Source organism: Miscanthus floridulus, chromosome 7 (assembly GCF_019320115.1).
Source record: "Miscanthus floridulus cultivar M001 chromosome 7, ASM1932011v1, whole genome shotgun sequence".
Lineage (NCBI taxonomy): Eukaryota > Viridiplantae > Streptophyta > Magnoliopsida > Poales > Poaceae > Miscanthus > Miscanthus floridulus.
In genome coordinates this window covers 83,130,835-83,148,211 of record NC_089586.1, presented here as the reverse complement: position 1 = coordinate 83,148,211, position 17,377 = coordinate 83,130,835, and the positions used below count along the sequence as shown (strand labels likewise).

Sequence of the window (17,377 nt, the reverse complement as noted above, 5' to 3'; positions counted from 1 at the left end):
ATAACAAATAGAGCTCGTCTTGTCAGAAGGCAAGACCAATACACTTATGATTAAACATAATCTTACATTGACCATTACCAGAATGATAATCAAATCCATCATCGTCTAAACGTGAAACACTTATTAAGTTTCTATGCAAAGAGGGTACATAAAGGATATCTGTAAGCTTAAGTACAAAGCCATCATTCAATTCTAATGGGAGTTCTCTAATGGCTTCAACTTCAGCTTTGACTCAATTTGCTACCTTAATGCGTCTTTCTCCTCTTTGCGGGGTCCACCTCATATGGAATCCCTGTAATGAATTTACAATATGAATAGTTGCATCTAAATCAATCCACCAAGCAGATTTTGGATAACTTAAATACAAGGACTCGTCTATAAATGTAATAATGTCCCCATCTTTTCTCATCAGGTGCTTTAGGAACTTTGGACAATCCTTCTGGTAGTGTCCCTTCTTCTTGCATCATTTGCAAGTATCCTTTTCTACTTGAATATTGTTGAATTTCTGATAGTAATCTTTCTATGGGGCATTTTCTTGTGGCTTAGAGAATGAGCTATTGTCCCACTGAGGTTTCTCTTGTGGTTTAGCGTTCTTGTTGTTAAAGTTCTTTTTATTTTCCTTCACATGGTTGATGGAGTCACCATGTGAGCTTTTAAGTTTAGCGTTCTTGTTGTTAAAGTTCTTTTTATTTTCCTTCACATGGTTGATAGAGTCACCATGTGAGCTTTTAAGCCTCTTCTCTTCTTGCACACACATGGCAATGAGCTTTTCAATGTCCCACTTATCTGGTTGTAAGTTATAATTAACAACAAAGGTCTCATACTCTTTGGGTAAAGATGCAAAAATCAAATGAACTAGGAACTCATCTTTGAGCCCCATGTCCATTGGTTTGAGCTTGGATGTAATGTTGCTCATCTTTAATATGTGCTCTCTAATTCCGCCACCAGTGTATTTCTCATTGACTAACTTCTTAATAAGAGTGCTTGCATAAGCCTTTGAAGAGCCAGTAAACTGACTCTCCACCTTCTTGAGATACTCAGTGGCGGTGATATATTCTGGGATTGATCCCCTTATTGGATCCTCAATAGAGCCCTTAATCACCATCAAACACTTACGGTTTGAACTATCCCACTTTGCATGATCAAGATCGTACTTCATTCTTACTTATGCATGGTCACACTGCCGACTAGCGAAAGCTGCATCAGTCTCATTTTCTGTCCTCACCGGGTCCTCAGGCTCAGTTGGACACGGAGAGATAAGTGCTAGATTATTGTCGGACAGCGCAAGTGCTATCTCAAGCTTCTCTCGCCATACGTTATAGTTACTTCCATTGAGAGGCGGAATGGACGAGATAAACATCATTGGGTTGTATCCTGAAAACATCACACAAAGTGAGAAACATGATATAGTAATTGCATGCCGTAATTTAACGTTGGTCAAAATCAAAACATACAATGTGCTTCTACATTAACTCTACATCACTATTGGGTAGAAATAGAACTAATGCATAAAATTCATAAACAAAAATTATAATATTGCTATCATCAACTTTGGTCAGAAAATAGCAATATCATAAATACAAGGTTCTTCTACATTAATTCTAGAATTAATGCAAGGAAAACTCATGAACAAACTTATAAAGATCGTAATATTGTTATCATCAATGTTGGTCAGAAAAAATAATAATATAATAATTTAACTTAAACAAATATGACTACTCCTCTTATTATAATTTTCCCATTGGTTCCAATTTAATTAGAGAATTAATATAATCATAGCAGCGGAAATATAAAAAAATTCTTGAAAATAATACTTATTCAGAAGCATCACTATGTACTTATCTACTCTCTAAACAAATTATCCCAATTAAATTTGAGTAGATATTAAAATATAGACTAAATTCATGAAAGAAATGCCTCTAAAAATAATAAAACTAATTCACAGGGCATACTGTTCATTCGGCCCGAAGGCCCATCACGCGCTGCGCGCTGCCACGGCCCAGCCACGCGCGCTACCCTCCCCGCGCCTAGGCCACAACCTAGGCCTGGGCCGGGAAACTGCCTTCCCGCCTGGGCCAAATCCGGCCCATGCTCTGTCGGCCATCGATGACGATCCGACGGCTGACCGCGCACAACGGTGGATCAAAACCGCGTCGTGACCGCCCTCCCCCTAACCCTAGGTCTCATTCTCTCCCCCCTCCCTTCTCTCTCATCACCGCAACGAGCGACAGAGGAGCAGCGGTGGCTGCCGGAGGAAAGATGGCGGTGCCGCCGCAGGCCCCCTCACCGGCGCGCGCGTTCGCTCGAGGGTGAGTGCGCCGTCGTTGAGCGGCCTTGCAATAGTGCCCTGAGCCTGAGCCCCTACGGCGGCGCTCTGTGCCCGACGGCGCGTGGCTCGGCTGGTTCTCCCGCGCGGGACGGGTCTTCTTCCCGCGCAGCGTCCAAGCAACGACTGGCGATGGCGATGGGGCGGGCGGTCCCTAGGTAGGCACCCTGTCCCCTCCGTCCTTCTATCCATTTTCTTTAGGGTTAAGGTTTGGAGAATCTGAAATCAAACCAACTCCTTCTAAAATCTTCCCCGCACCAGATCTACGCGCTAGACCTGGCTAACCGATACCAATGATAGACATACTGGATCATCTAGGCATAGATCAGTGGATGAACTCTCTACTATTTGGGATAAAAAAACCTAGAACATGAACTGGAGCGAGAGAAAGAGAGAGGGGAAATAGGAATGTCTGACCATCGGTCTTGGCAGAGGAGCTCGAGGTTGCCATGGGGAAGGTTAGGCAGCCCTGGTGGGTGGTGGTGCGGTGTCGGTGAAGACGGGTGGTGGCACGGAGTCGGTGGCGGCGCTTCTCGCCGCTTCAGCGCCCCCCTCTTAGATCGGTTTAGGATTTTGTTAGTGGGGTTTGTGGCAACACGGTAAACCTCGTACCAAGTGCCCCCCCCCCCCCCCCCCCCCCCCCACCTCCTTTTATATGGCGCTGTGCGACGGGGGTCCACCAACCATGGCTTGGTTGGACGCCCCCGATCAGGGTGCGGATCAAGGCCCGAGTCGGCCGTTGGATTGACCCGGAGGAGATCAACCTAACAGAGCCAGGTCGACCGGATCGGAGCCATGCATTATTGGTCTGAATTCTGAAATCCCCCAAGCGCATGCGGAATGGATCTGAAATGCTGTATTGGTATGGAAATTGGAAACACAAACTGAGTTGGGAGGGACCGGACGGCATTGATGATCTTGGCTTCGACGGAGCTGGTGACAGATGCCTCAGACGTCGGGCGTCGGCGTCGTCGGTCGCCCGGGCCCGGAGCCTGGCCGAGACGACAGTGGCGGCCATGGACAGTACCGTCCCGAGGAGGAGGAAGACCACGGGGACGATCGCCTTGTTGTAGTAGTCGATGAGATCGTCCTTTCTGCTGTTATCTTCCCATCTCACGTAGTTGACGTACCGCAAGGCGTCGTTGGTGGCGCCGAACCCCGCGCCGACGCCGCTGGCCAGCAGAACGGTCACCACCTGCATGCACCACACACATGCTGCATGCATTGTACGTAGCTAGGAGTATGCATAAGCACAGCAACGTGTGTGACATGCATGCCTCGTACCACGTCGGCGCACAGGCTGATGTCCAGGACGAGGGAGCTGGGCGTTATCCGCTTGCTCTTGCAGAGGAGGTAGACGGCGACGGGGCTCTGCAGCACGCCGCCGGCCATCGCGCGCCATCACCGACACCGCGACCGTGTACCTTCAATTTGTAGATCACATGCACATGCACGCAGCATCAGCAGCGACGAGACACGGAACAGATCAAATCAAATCACGACCGGTTTCCAGCACGGCCTTGCTCGATCGGATCACACGCGAGAGGGTACTGCACGTGCACGTACGAGTAGCTCTGGAGCTTGTAGAAGTCATCGCCGCCGTAATTGCGCTTGGTGTCGTTGTGGAGCGTGAGGGGCACGCTCACGGCCAGGACGGCGATCATGATATGAGCAGCCGCGCACCAACGCCGGCGGCGATCCACGCCTTCCGCGACAGTGCCATCGCCCTGCTGCTCTCTCTCTCCTTAGCCGTGAGCTAGCTAGGGACGACGACGGCGACGCACGTACGTACGGACACCACGCCCCCATGTAGTGCGTGTGTGCGTGCGTATTTGTAGTGCATGGAACGACCGAGGTGTAAGTTTCTGGGAAGCAGGCAATCAGCAGCTAGTGCTTTGTATGCGGCTCGTTACTGCTTGTCTTTGCTCACAACGTCGTGTCCATTGGGACGCCTATGTGTAGTATATCCGCTACAACTGTCACGGCCGGAAACTACAGGGGGCCTATGACGCTCGAGCTGAGCATCTGCTTGCTTCCTTAGTTCCAACGCCGTCCGGCGCTGCAAAAACTACGGACACGGCATTCTGCGAGGAAACGTACATATTCTAGGCCGGAAGTTTCGCCCCGAGTTCGGAACCATATGCGACAAACATATCATTTCGGATGGTTGCTTTCATAACAGTGTAGCCGTGGTGTGTGTTTCTGTGTATGGTTGCTTTCATAACAGTGCTGTCATCATGGTACAATTTTGATAAACTTGTGTGAGTGGTGTTACTCGGATTGATTTTGAGTCAAGTCGTGAACTTGTGCTTGCATGCAGCTTGTGTTTTATTTACGTGGAAGTGTTGAGGCGGAACGTGGTCGGACTAAAAAATCCTAACTCAATGACACATCTGTTGTAGAACCTTTTGGAGTTAGCACGCTTGTGAAGAGGGTAGGAAAAGCTACTGAAAAGGGTTTTAGCATTCATCGGAAATGTCCGGTGGGGTCACCGAAGACCCCACCCCACCGGAGCTTTAGTGAGGATGACAGTTTTTTTTTGTTGAAAATTCAGGTGTTCACCTTGCTTTCTGGTGCTCATCGGAGAGGTGGCACCAGAGTTTTATAACAATGCACTAAGAAAGCGTGGGGATTTTGAAATGGGCCACCGAATACCTCCGGTGCTGGCACACCGGAGTGTCCACCAGAGTGTGGCTAGGTCCAGAGAGCTCGTTTTTAGGAGTTTCAAGTGTTGTGCTCACCAGAAACTTCTGATGCCCTTCACCAGAGGAAGCGCCGGAGCAGTGGAGCTCTAACAAGTTAGCGGATAATTGGAAGTACCCGTTGGGGATAACTCTGGTGTGAGCTCTGGTGCTCCACCGGAGCTCTTGGGCTCTTTATATATGGGTGTGGCTGTCCATTTTGCCTTCTTGCCACACTTGGCTGATATCCTAGCACCCATACAGCTTGAGAAACACTTCCCAATCACTTGCATAGCTTGAGATCTCATTTGTTTAAGACTGGGAGAGTTCTCGTGCATTGCAATCGAGTGTTTGCATCTTGTGGCACTAGAGGATTCGTTCTCGCTGAGGAGCTCTTGTTACTCTTGGCGATTGCCGCTACTACCTAGACGGCTTGGTGTCGTGGTGGATCATTGAACACCATTTGGTGATTGTGCGGGGGACTCCGATCGGTACCTTGTGAGGGGCTTTGTGCTCATCTCCGCGGGAGTTTCATGAAGAGCAACTCTAGTGGATATCTCGAGGCTGGTGATCCATCAGCTTCCACACGTGGAGGGGCCGAGCTTGTGTACTTGCAAGACTAGTGAAGCGGTGATGTAATAGGATCCGCCTCAACGGGGACATAGGTTGCCGGCAAGCCATCAAACCTTAGGGTAAATCTTTGTGTCACTTTCCTCGTTGGTTTCCTCACTACTAGTTGTGTATTTACATTTCATACTTGTGCTTGTAATACGTAGCTTGACTAGTGATAGTGATAGCTTATTAAGTAGTGTAGTTGTAGCTCTTCTAGTGAGCAGAAGTAACTTAGTTGCTTTACTTGTGTAGCTTACTAATTATAATTCTTGCCTCTAGTAGTTAAAGTGGTTTAGTTGACTTAGATAAACTTGCTACTAGAATTGTGTAGGATTGCTTGCATTGGAGTGAATAGGCTAGGTAAGTGGTGTCTATTAGGATTGTCTTTTATACTAATCAGCTTGTCTAGTGTCTTTGATATTTGTAGAGTTTTAATGGACTATTCACTCCCCGCTCTAACCATCTAGAGATCCTTTCACTCATGGGGATTAACAATTAACATATATTCTATGAACGCAATAGTCTCCATTTATAAAATTTGATGGTCGGGGCTCTCAAGGATTAGATCGAACCTATGTTAGAAGACTCACTAAGAAAACTGATAAATGATAAACTTAATAATATTCGGCTAAGAGCAACTCCAACAAGTATCCTACTTGTATTAGGCCTTCAAACTCATTTTTTCGAGAGCTAGAGCAAAAAAAAAAGTCCACAAGCCCCTACTTGGCTCTCAAATGAGGTAACCAAGCTCTCATTCCCATATGCCCTACTTCAGACCCTCATGCTCTACATAGAGTACATGACCAAAGGGAGAGAAACAAATTAAAAGGGAGAGAAATAAAAGTACGTCTTGATTTGAAGTCTGCTGTTAGAGTTAATAAGCTCAAAAAAGGGGCCCTTGAAAGTAGAAGAGCGCTCAAATCAAAAGTAGCAGCCTTGGTACCATTGCTGGAGTTGCTTCCATTCAAAATATTTTCCAATCAAAAGTGACCGATAATCAAGGAGGGAATGTGTGTGTGTGTGTGTGGTGGTGGTGGTGGTTGTGTGAGGGGGGGGGGGGGGGGGGGGGGGGGTAGAATTACAGATTTATCAGCAACAGGAGTGCTAGATCACTGAAAGAAACATTATAAAGTTTAGTCTCAATAGCAACTAGTACAATTTAGTACTATTATTAAACTAGCTAGGAAGGCATCTCAGGTCCTCGACTAAAAAACAAACGAGAGGATTAAAAACTTAATCACACAATTGCACATATCATGTGACACACTATTAACAAAATTCTGAGAGAAGAGGGGGGAGCCCAATTTCGTCTCCACTGGTTACCACAAAGGAGGGCCATACATTCTGAAATAAACACAGGCTGAATTTGTTTAATCTTTCGTGCCACGATCGAGCCGCCGACCGGTCAGACGTAGGCGATGTCGTCGTTGCTTGCTGCCCTGACCCGGAGCCTGGTGGAGACGACGGTGGCGCACACGGACAGGAGCATGCCGATGAGGAGGAAGACGATGGCGATGACCCCCTTCTGGTAGTACTTGACGAGGTCTTGCGTGGCGTCGTCTCCCCATCGCGAGCCATGCTTGACGTACTCCAGGACGTCGTCAGTGGCGCCGAAGCCCGCGCCGACGCCGCTGGCCATCACCACGGTCACCACCTGCAGCAGCAGCATCTGTGAGTGTGACACGCACGTACGATCGCAAACACCGCTATCAGCAGAGACCATGATTGAAACCCATGAGTGGAGTATCTGCGCGATCGAGAGCACGTACAATGTCGGCGTACATACTGACGTCGAGGATGAGGGATCTGGGCGTCATCCGCTTGCTCCTGCAGAGGAGGTAGACGGCGACGGGGATCTGCAGCACGCTGCCCGCCATCCCGACGACCGCCGCGACCACCACGTACCTTTTTAATTTCCGATAGCACACGCAGCATACACAAGAATTAACCGTTTCAGCAAGTCCTCGAGTGTGCTAAACTACTAATAAGCTGTATCCACGACGCCGGCGCCGGCGGAGACGTATACGTACGTGTAGCTCTGGAGATCGTTGTTGTAGCCGGCGGCCTTGAAGTCGTAATGGACTCTGTTCGCGAACCTCGACTGCACGGTCATGGCCAGGACGGCGATCATCAGCAGCCGCGCAAGCAGGCCGGCGGCGATCCACGCCATCCTCGACAGCGCCATCTGCTCGATCTCTCCCTCCCTCACTGGCTTGCTACGGACGGCGCGGCACACAGGAACATGCTTGGGGCCGCGCGTATTTGTAGTTTTGAGCGAGGGATCATCGACAGAGACAAACGTTGTCCTGGGGCCTTTGCTCGTATCGATCAGGCCGCCAATCCGCTCCATCTGTCGCCCGGATGTTGCTTGCTTGCTTGCCGCGCTCGGCTCGACCGGGGCTGCATGCTTCCAAAACTGCGGACACGGCAAGGACGATGGTGCAAACAACTTGGAGAAAAATTCGGATCATTTCCAGGAAATACGAATAGCCATATTGTCTCATCTTCATCTAGGCTTTCAAACGTTTTTCTTAATTAGCTCTATCATTTTTTATGGATCTTCTTACGTATGTTAGAGGTTTATGTTGAGTTTTTTTATTCTACTGCTTGCTGATGTCCGCACATACGTAACATGCCAAGCCTCAAAGAACTATTTAGACGATTTTCAGTAGTTCCAAGGACCTGATTTTAGGTAAACAAGGGACCTTCAAATGAGCAGGGGAATCTCACATTTGCTCTCAGCTGACGATACTGCTCTTCGATCTTTTGTGCCGTGGGTGAACAAGCCGAGCATGTGAAGGAAGCCTTACCTCGAGACATATGCAAGATGTGGCAGCTTAATTATTGACCCGTCATAGTGGTCCATTGTTATGTTTAACCCGAAAACTTCAGCTCTGAGAACCAGGAGCAGAAGGTCAAACATGTCCTGGACATAGAATTGGCCTCCTTTGACTGCAAATATATACTCCGTATCTTGGCCTACCTACTCTGCAGGGGCGAATGAAGAAAGACAATTGAAGGAACGACTAGGAAAAGCATATGAAGGATTATACAGAAAATAACATGTCCAATGGAGCAAAGAAATCTTGACAAGGGTGGTTTGGGACAAGCTGGCCCTAAAAGAAAGGCTGTGGAGGGGAGGTATTGATAGAATGATAGATATAAAACGACTAGTGTAGGCGCGCACGGTCGTGTAATTATCCAGGGGATGGTAAGGGTGATTTAGATGTGGAATTTCAAGGATGTGGCATGTTTGTTCCGGGATTTCATAGCTAAAGTACAGAGAACCATAAATACGAGGAACGATTACAGCACATTCAGTTTGATGCATATTATTACCCTGTTCGCTTGTTGGTTTCAGCCAGCCCAAACCAGCCAGCCAACAGTGTTTTTCTCTCACAACAAACCAGCACCAGCCAGCCCAAACCAACCCAGAAACCAACCAACGAACATACCGTATATCAGTACGGGTAGCATACATGACTATTCTAAGTGTCTGGATAAACAGGCATATAAGTCTGCGATAGCGCCAGATGGCTCTAGCTAACTAATGGTAGATGAAATTGCAACGGCCTGGCTATTATACAATCAACAGGCCTGGAAATTGGTTTTATGCTTCTTTGTACAGTGGGAAATATGACCTATCTTGTAGGTGTCAGGTATGATCCTGCGCATGTTGCAAAAGGGTGAGGCCGCTACCTTCAAGTGCTGTGACCTGCTTTGAGGGAAAATAAAAACTGTTGACTGGACAAATAATTGTATTGGAATAGAATGGCTGTATGGCAACGAAGCTGTTTAGTTCTACATTAACCATGGTATTGCTTCAGTGTTATCTTAAAAGGAATCTAACGAACTTTTTAAGAAATTTAAAAGTTTCACTAAGTAAGGAATCTGTTGTGTGTTTTACAATTACCAAGTATGTAGTCTAAGAAACAGTTGATTGCATATATATCAGAGGTACTGAAGGAAGAGTAAGGCCCTCTTTAGTTCTCAAAAATTTTCACCCAAAGTGTCACATCGAATCTTGCGGCACATGCATGGAGTATTAAATATAGACGGAAAAAAAACTAATTGTACAGTTTGGTTGGAAATCGCGAGACGAATGTTTTAAGCCTAATTAGGCCATGATTAGCCATAAGTGCTACAGTAACCAACATGCGCTAATGACGGATTAATTAGGCTTAATAAATTCGTCTCGCGGTTTCCAGGCGAGCTATGTAATTAGTTTTTTTATTAGTATCCGAAAACCCCTTTCGACATCCCCAAAACATCCGATGTGACATCCAAAAATTTTCATTTCGCGAACTAAACGCAGCCTAAAAACGGACATCAGAAAGTATATGTAGTTTCAGATTATTAAAAAATAATTGTATGAAAGCAGTATATTAGTGGCTGATAATAAGACTATGTGCATGACCAATGAATCATATAATGCCTTGAAAACAAAGGTAAAATGGTTTACCAAATTCCGAGATAGTAAAGACTATGAAAACGGTAGAGCAGCAATTTTTCAGGCATAGATTGGTGAGGTCACCTTGTCAGTGACAGTGTTATCTGCAAATAGTTGCCTGACACGTAATGTACATTATGTTTGGTGAGAAGTATGGCTGCATCAGTCTATAATAAGGTACTAACGCATATAGTGACCTTGATCCCAGATAGGTATTTTTAAAAATTATTGCTTGGAAAATTGAATGAACTGTTGAGCAAGGGTACCTTCTGTGCTTCTTGTTTGGTTCTTCGGACACATAAGACTCACTGTAGATATGTCCGTGTGCATCCTTCTTCCTGCAGAAAGCTGAGTATGGTTATTGGTTGGCAACCAAAATTGTTGTAGAGACAAATCATTAACCACGTGGCGCGCATCATCCATGAGTGAGGCATTCATGAGTAGAAGATGAAATTAGAGAGGTAAATAAAATTAATTTCTACTGCCAAAATATATATCCAATATTAGTCTGAATTGGCTGCTATAGCAGAAATACCATTTCTGAGTTGTCATCCATCGCTAAATATAGAATGTTTTTTTTGAAAGATCTGGTTGCCCAGCTTTGATTTATAATAAGTAGAGGATAGCAATAGTCATTACATGCGCGAGTGGCGCTACTCCCTGCAGCCTAAGCTACCGGGAGTTTGAATACAGAATGTTAATGGGACAACATCCGCCAACTACTTGAATCTGATACAACTATGGGAGGTTGAAGCTGATATGTATGGGAAAATAAATGTGAAAAAAAAGAATTCAGTGAATGAAGGATACATTATAGGTAAGTCAAGTCGGTCTCCAAGCCAATTTGAAAAATTATATTAATATAAATGGATTAACTGGAGAAGCCTACCTTCATAAGACGAGGCACCATTATCTTAAAAAATGAGGGAAGAGCCACGTCCAAGCAAGTACATAGATTTATGAAAGTAACAGGGAGGTAAGAGGGTACTGGAAAATCCATTTGACATACATGTAATGATGGCAAGGTAAACGCTTTGCATTTGGCTACGTATCTTGAATTGCTGCGTAAGTGTAGGGATTTAAATTACCTTGGAAAACATACTTTACTGATTTTGAGGACCGAACTGTTTCTAAATTCTGCTAATACATGGAGATGGTTGTCCTAAAGTTGACTATGTACTGTTGGCAATGTTTAGTCATCTTGTGAAAAGCACTGAAGTAGATGTTCAAGTGGAACATGGAGGCATATGTAAACTGAGAGTCTGAGACAATGGAGATGGACCAAAGAAAAACTTCTAGAGTTAGATAATTCACCCTCATATGATTGGATAAAACCAAACAATTGACTTGTTGCACACTGCAACAGGATTCCAGTGACATTTATATGAGAGTATGAGTCTTCCACGGCATCACAGAATTATGGGGGGCGCAGCAATGGCATACGCCTAATCAAGCAGGGGTACAATGTTAATTTCCTTATAAACTGACATATGAAAGATGCACTATAATTCTATTTCCGTCACGTAACCCAGTTTCAGTAAAGCACCACGGGGGGGGGGGGGGGGGGGGTTGCAGGCATCACCAAGACAGCAGATAACTGAAGTAGAAGGGGTGTGAGGTGTTTTAGATGAGAGCACTTACGTATAAGCTATGGACTCTGAATTGGCCCCACTAGTTTACATCGCGAGCTTGGGATACTGAAAGCAGGGGATTAACAAAGAAAGTTAGTAAAGCCTCAGATGCAGAATTGTCAACACATTAGAGAAGAAACAAATACATGCATTTGGTCTATTGTTCTGCAGCACAATAACACAGCCATAAAGTGATGGGCATAGTGATGCCTATCTAATTATGTCTGCATTGTGTTAAAAGACTGAATCATTTTCATAGAGAGAGGTGGCTAAAAAAATATGCACATAAGTACTTAGTGTGGAGGCTGCTACTGTGCACATCCTGGAGAACTGGGGAGGTTGCTCTGGTTATCATCTTGATACTGCACCCTACTCCCTGCACTGTAGGGTTTGGAATATGAAGGCTTTGTCATTTTTTATATCACAATGAAAAATCCATTATTTAGTTGTTGAGTTTGCACATAGCTTCCATCCAGCACATCCTAAACATAAATAAGCGGACTGTAAATATATTATTTCTCTAAATCAACTCAATTTGACATAAATAAACTAACTGAAGTACAGAAACGCATAAAAATCACTATTGCACATACACTGTAAAATCAGAATTCTGAACCATAGTGAAGTAATCAAAGTTTATCCTAGGACAAAACAGCATACAATTAGTGGATGCTTTGCTATTGAGCTAATATATCTGTAGACAACGGTAGATGAATCACGCATATGGGAAATGAGGAAGGTCCATGAGGATCTGAACCAAAATATCATACCTGCAATGCAACAGTGCCACAAACTATGACTGAGCTGCAAATGTTCAAATGTGCAATGCAGGCTTGCAACTGGATTGATCCATGGAAGAAGTATATCAAGAATTGAAGACTCAGAAAAAATATATTGGATACTTTACTCATGCATAACTATATAGGCACAACAAATCACCAGCTGGTGTAGCATCAACTCTTCCTGACTATAGCCGGTGCAAATCACAAGCATATGTAGGAAGGAACTTCACGATGGACGTAAATTGATTAAAGCATCTTTTTTTTTGGTTGCATCTAATGCTTTGAAGCCCAAGAAGGCCTACGAAGGACCATTTTTTTCACGATTAGGCCTACAAAGAAACGTTTTTTTGTCTACAAATACAGGCAGCAAGGCGCAGGCCTAAATCGCTAAGATCATCGCTGCTGAAAAGTTACAATTAAAACAGGAGCCCTCAAAACACATTAGAACAATTCTTCACGGACCTATCCGCGCACACAAGCAGCCAATTTCTTTGAATTAAACTTGAAGTTACTGATATCATGATGAACATTAGAGATATGAAGGCACGCCGTTTAGGCGGCCTCCCAGGATGTCCACGTATGTTCCATTTAGTTGGTGCGTTAGATAGAAATTTCATGACTCAGATAAAGCGCGTCACAACCAGCCTTCCTCCATGCATTCGACAGTGGATAGATGAAGCAAGTGGACGCATTCAATAAAGTAGATGAAAAATTAAATGACCATACATGCAAGGACAATATAACTGTAGGTGTACTTTGCATGTAAAAAGTTATTACGGTAGAGGGATTTACATCACTGTGCTTTTACGAGTCCTTTACATAAAAAAAAGTAACTATGACAGAAGGAATTTACATCACATGTGCCTTCTCCTTTTACATTAATGAATTTACTATCAATAGATACTAGACAGTAAATTTCCATGCATGTGCCTCCCTAAGCTCCAGAAATTCACTCAGTAAATTTAAAAGCACTGGACATCTTCACCTACGCAGGGTGGGTCAAAAGCAGGTGGACACATTTAATGCCTCCCCTCCATGCTACCATCAGATAAAAACAAGCCGGGCAGGTGGACACATTTAATGCCTCTCCTCCTTACCATCAGATAAAAACAATTCACTGACCATGCTGGAACATTTGTACTTACACATGCATCCATGCATCTAAGAGACGGCTTGGGTTGCATGCACGTTGCTCCCGAGGTGGTCAGTGGTTGGAGTTGGTCGCCATTAATACAGCTCCCTAGCCAGTGCAGGTTCAACTTCCCAGCCATGCAGCGTCCCATCATCCCTTAGCACCTCTGTGTCCACCTCACCATGGCAAACATTAGGGTGATCATTGCGGACCACGGCCGAAGATCTGCTGCCTTCCTTGCACCGCTCATGTGCCCTACACTACCAGCAGCACCATTGGCATAAATGAGGAAATAAAGCTTCGAAACCTATTTCTAAACTAAAACTTGACAACAAATTCTTTTTAAAAAGTTATGATGTTGCATGCGAAGTTATATAAGTAGCCCTATTACTATGGTTATGTATCCAGGATAGATGACACTCTGCTGACTTAGGTAGGCTTAATCAAGTTCTCTGCAGGTACACTGACCCCGAGCATAGTCTTATAGTATCGACTAGCTACATGGAGAGATCGGTGTGCCAAAATCTAAGAACGGTCACCCTATATATTGGCAATAGTAGAAGGACGTATAGGACGTGTATTCATGCATATCATGTTTGTGCATTGTAGTGCCCGTATTGCTTGTAGATACATCATCCATAGGTGTCACGCGTGTCGTATGGTGCACAACTGACTTGTTCCTGTTTTGGAGTTAATGCTAAACTGTGGCTTTGTGCTTTGTGTCGCTTGTTGTTCATGCCTGCCATAACCCGCATCTCCCCATTCTCTTTTCTAGGCTCTTGTCGGAACCATGTCTTGCAGCCGTAATAGTCATTAATGGCCCCGGACTTCGCTCGCCTCTAACGCGCAAAAAATTTGGTCGATTCATTTATAGTGATCTCGTGCTAGAACCTTGGTGGACTACGCCAGGACCACTGACCGCTCTACCTTTATAAGCAGGGTCTGGCTTAGCTATAGTACCACCACCCGGTGCACTTTAGCTCGCCTAGCTTTTCCTTTTGAGCCAGCTTTTCGCTTAGTCCTTCCTTGCAACCACCACCAACGATGGCAGGAGCCTGGGTTAGTAGTTACTGCCTGAACACTAAGGGTTTTTCCAAGATCCTGTATGCCACCCTACAAAAGCTCGGAGTCAAAGATCGTCCTGACTATGAGGGCTGTGAGTATGAAAAGTATGGCACTGAGCGGTGTGAAGTTACCGTCTACATTAGGAAGAGTGAAGAGTTCCCCGACATCAATGAAGCCTGGAATGTGACCGCAACTAGATTTTGCTTCATCGACATCTACCAGGTTGTGGCCCGCAAAGCCTTGCGGTACCTTTGCCAGATCTATGAAGAGCCCATTGCCCGTACCCCCATGAGGTTCTTTCCACCCAGCGGCGAATCTAAACTAAACTGTTGCCGGGGTCGCACAGATTCATGAACTCAATTTGATGGGGTCGTAGCTAGACAGAATACGCGGGGTTCCACTGATTCGTACAAAGTTATCGGGGTCGCATGACCCCGACACATGCACTGTGGCTTTGCCGCTGTTTCCACCTTTGAAAAGGAATCGACAGGCATGGAGGGATCGCATGGAGGCTTTCCAAGGGTGGGATGCGCAAGAAGATAGTCCTACCACGGTGCACTTGACCATGTACATGCTTGCTCTTGATGAGCAGTATGACCGGCAAGCCTCGGAGCTAAAGAAGTGCCTTCAACGAGCCGAGGAAGCTGAGATCTTCTCTAGGATGCTCCAAGTGTAGCTTGCTGAAGCGCATGCCGGTGCGGTAGCCGCTGAGAGTCAGGAGACTGCCATGTCGGAAACTCTGAAGGAGGCTGAAGATCGATATGCCCATCAGTTGGGAGAGGCCTACCTTGTCACCAGGGCCAAGCGGAGGACGTTGGCTACTGAACGGCAGGATCCCTTGATCGTGGAAGGGATCCCTATCCACCCATCAGAAAGAAGGAGAACTGGTGTTGCAGTACCGCCAGCACCTCCACCCTCAGAAATATCAGAAGTAGAACCCTTGATTCCTCTCACTCAGTCATTGCCAAGAGAGGAGGTAGATCCATAGCCAGGACGGTAGAAGAATCCATCAAGCCCGAGAATGAAGATGCGTGGTCCAAAGTAGATTAGTCGCCTTGGGATGATATACCCGTAGTTAGTAGTATCTTTCATCGCTGTCCACCGGTATTGTAATATTTTCATTGTATTCCGTCCATAGTTGTTGAGATAGTCCGATCGTAGGAAAGGTGAACGATATGTCGAGAATGGGAGAGTAAGTGCCTGCATGTTGTACCAGCATAAGGACATTCAGAATATGCATTTTATTTATTTCGCTGTGTTATTGCGTCCATCTACCTTAAGTCTCGTTAGACATGCTTAGGGTTTTTGAGGGCGATGTTAAGTGGGTTACAAGAGAAATTACCATTCGGATGCGAGTAGACCAGCCGTGATTGGATAACATAGGACACTGTATCGACTAATTGGGGATGTCCCAGTAGAACACTTGAATCTCTTTAAATCAAATCCATTGTTAGATTTGAAGTCCTTGTCCCTTGTTGAGAAAGGAACCCTTGTTGTTTGAATCTTCCCTTGCAATACTCCTCTGATTCTGTGGTCTATGACGCAACCGTCTTCATTGCATGTAAGTTGGTAGTAGTTGCCTGGTTAATAGCTTATGGTGCCATGATAAAACCGAGGGCCCCTGTGGAATAGCTGCCACATGGTGACGCTACTCGACATGCGCTGGTATCGAGGTTGTTGACCAAGTACATTTACCAAGTTACACCGCCATACCACTTTTGATACAAATATTCGGGTGTTTCAACAGGAAATCCACAACGGATTGATGAAATAGTGTTATCTCAAAGTAAACAAGAGGAGGTGGTTTCGGAGGATGCATGTATGTTGCGATCTCACTTCATACAAAGGTTGGCGCATATTGTGGACAAGAAAGGGAAGGAAAGAAGAATACCTAGGGAAACTTAGCCTTGGATAGTAGGGAGTGCTTAGAAAAGCCTGAGTGGATGTCAAGTCCCAAGCATTGTGCCCAGCTCGACCACGCTACACACGTCGGGTCACTGTCACCGCGTGCCCCGCAGACGCCGTCGGTGTCGGGCCCATTAGCACCCTATCCTCGCATGTCCGTGACATCGTGCCGCACTCGCTGTCCTCATACACTGTGTGCTTCTCCTTTTCCTGGCCTCCAGTCCGCTCTTGATCCTCGTCCCGTCCCCATACCGAACCCCCTCCCTTCTTTCTTCTTTTGGGGACACGGCCGCCCGCACGCCTCCCTCGTCGAGCGAACCCTCTCTCCTCTCCTTTATTCCTGTGGCAGAACCACCCGAAATAGCATACTTATGGAGGCGCTCATCTTCCACCAGACACTAAGCACCTCAAAAGCAAGCTACAGCGAGCGGTGTCCATCGAGCACACCCCGAGGGAGAAGACGAAAGATCCACATTTTTTCCAAGGATCCAATAATGAGAACGAGTTACAATACAAGTCCATTTCATACATCTGAGTTTCTTAAAAGCATATTATTACAATACCAAATACCAGAGTGCGGAATAATAACAGCGGAATTTAAAAATAACATCTAGCGGTAGGGGCGAGGATTCTGTCTGAGCCCACCAGAAGGATCCTCCACACAAAGGTACTCTTCAAGCATCACCTGCAACAGGGGTAAATAAACCCTGAGTACACAATATACTCGCAAGACTTACCCGACTAGTGGGAATAATTTCCCGACTCCAAGGAATATGATAGGCTTTATGGTTTA

General features: G+C 45.7%; 2 protein-coding genes and 1 pseudogene across 2 annotated transcripts; all 3 read right to left on the bottom strand.

Annotated features, from left to right (window-relative positions):
* Positions 1-249: 249 nt before the first annotated feature.
* LOC136463615 (uncharacterized) lies at positions 250-4,049 on the bottom strand (annotated as a pseudogene).
* On the bottom strand, positions 521-1,159 carry LOC136465761 (uncharacterized). Its single transcript, XM_066464370.1, has one exon. It carries the CDS (start codon positions 1,157-1,159, stop codon positions 521-523), a length of 639 nt encoding a protein of 212 aa, XP_066320467.1.
* A 2,975-nt stretch (positions 4,050-7,024) lies between the features above and the next one.
* Positions 7,025-7,804, bottom strand: LOC136465759 (CASP-like protein 4D1). The gene is made up of 3 exons (XM_066464369.1): positions 7,650-7,804; positions 7,389-7,524; positions 7,025-7,273 (listed from the first exon to the last, which is right to left on the bottom strand). Exons 1-3 carry the CDS (start codon positions 7,802-7,804, stop codon positions 7,025-7,027), a joined length of 540 nt encoding a protein of 179 aa, XP_066320466.1.
* Between the last annotated feature and the right edge of the window lie 9,573 nt (positions 7,805-17,377).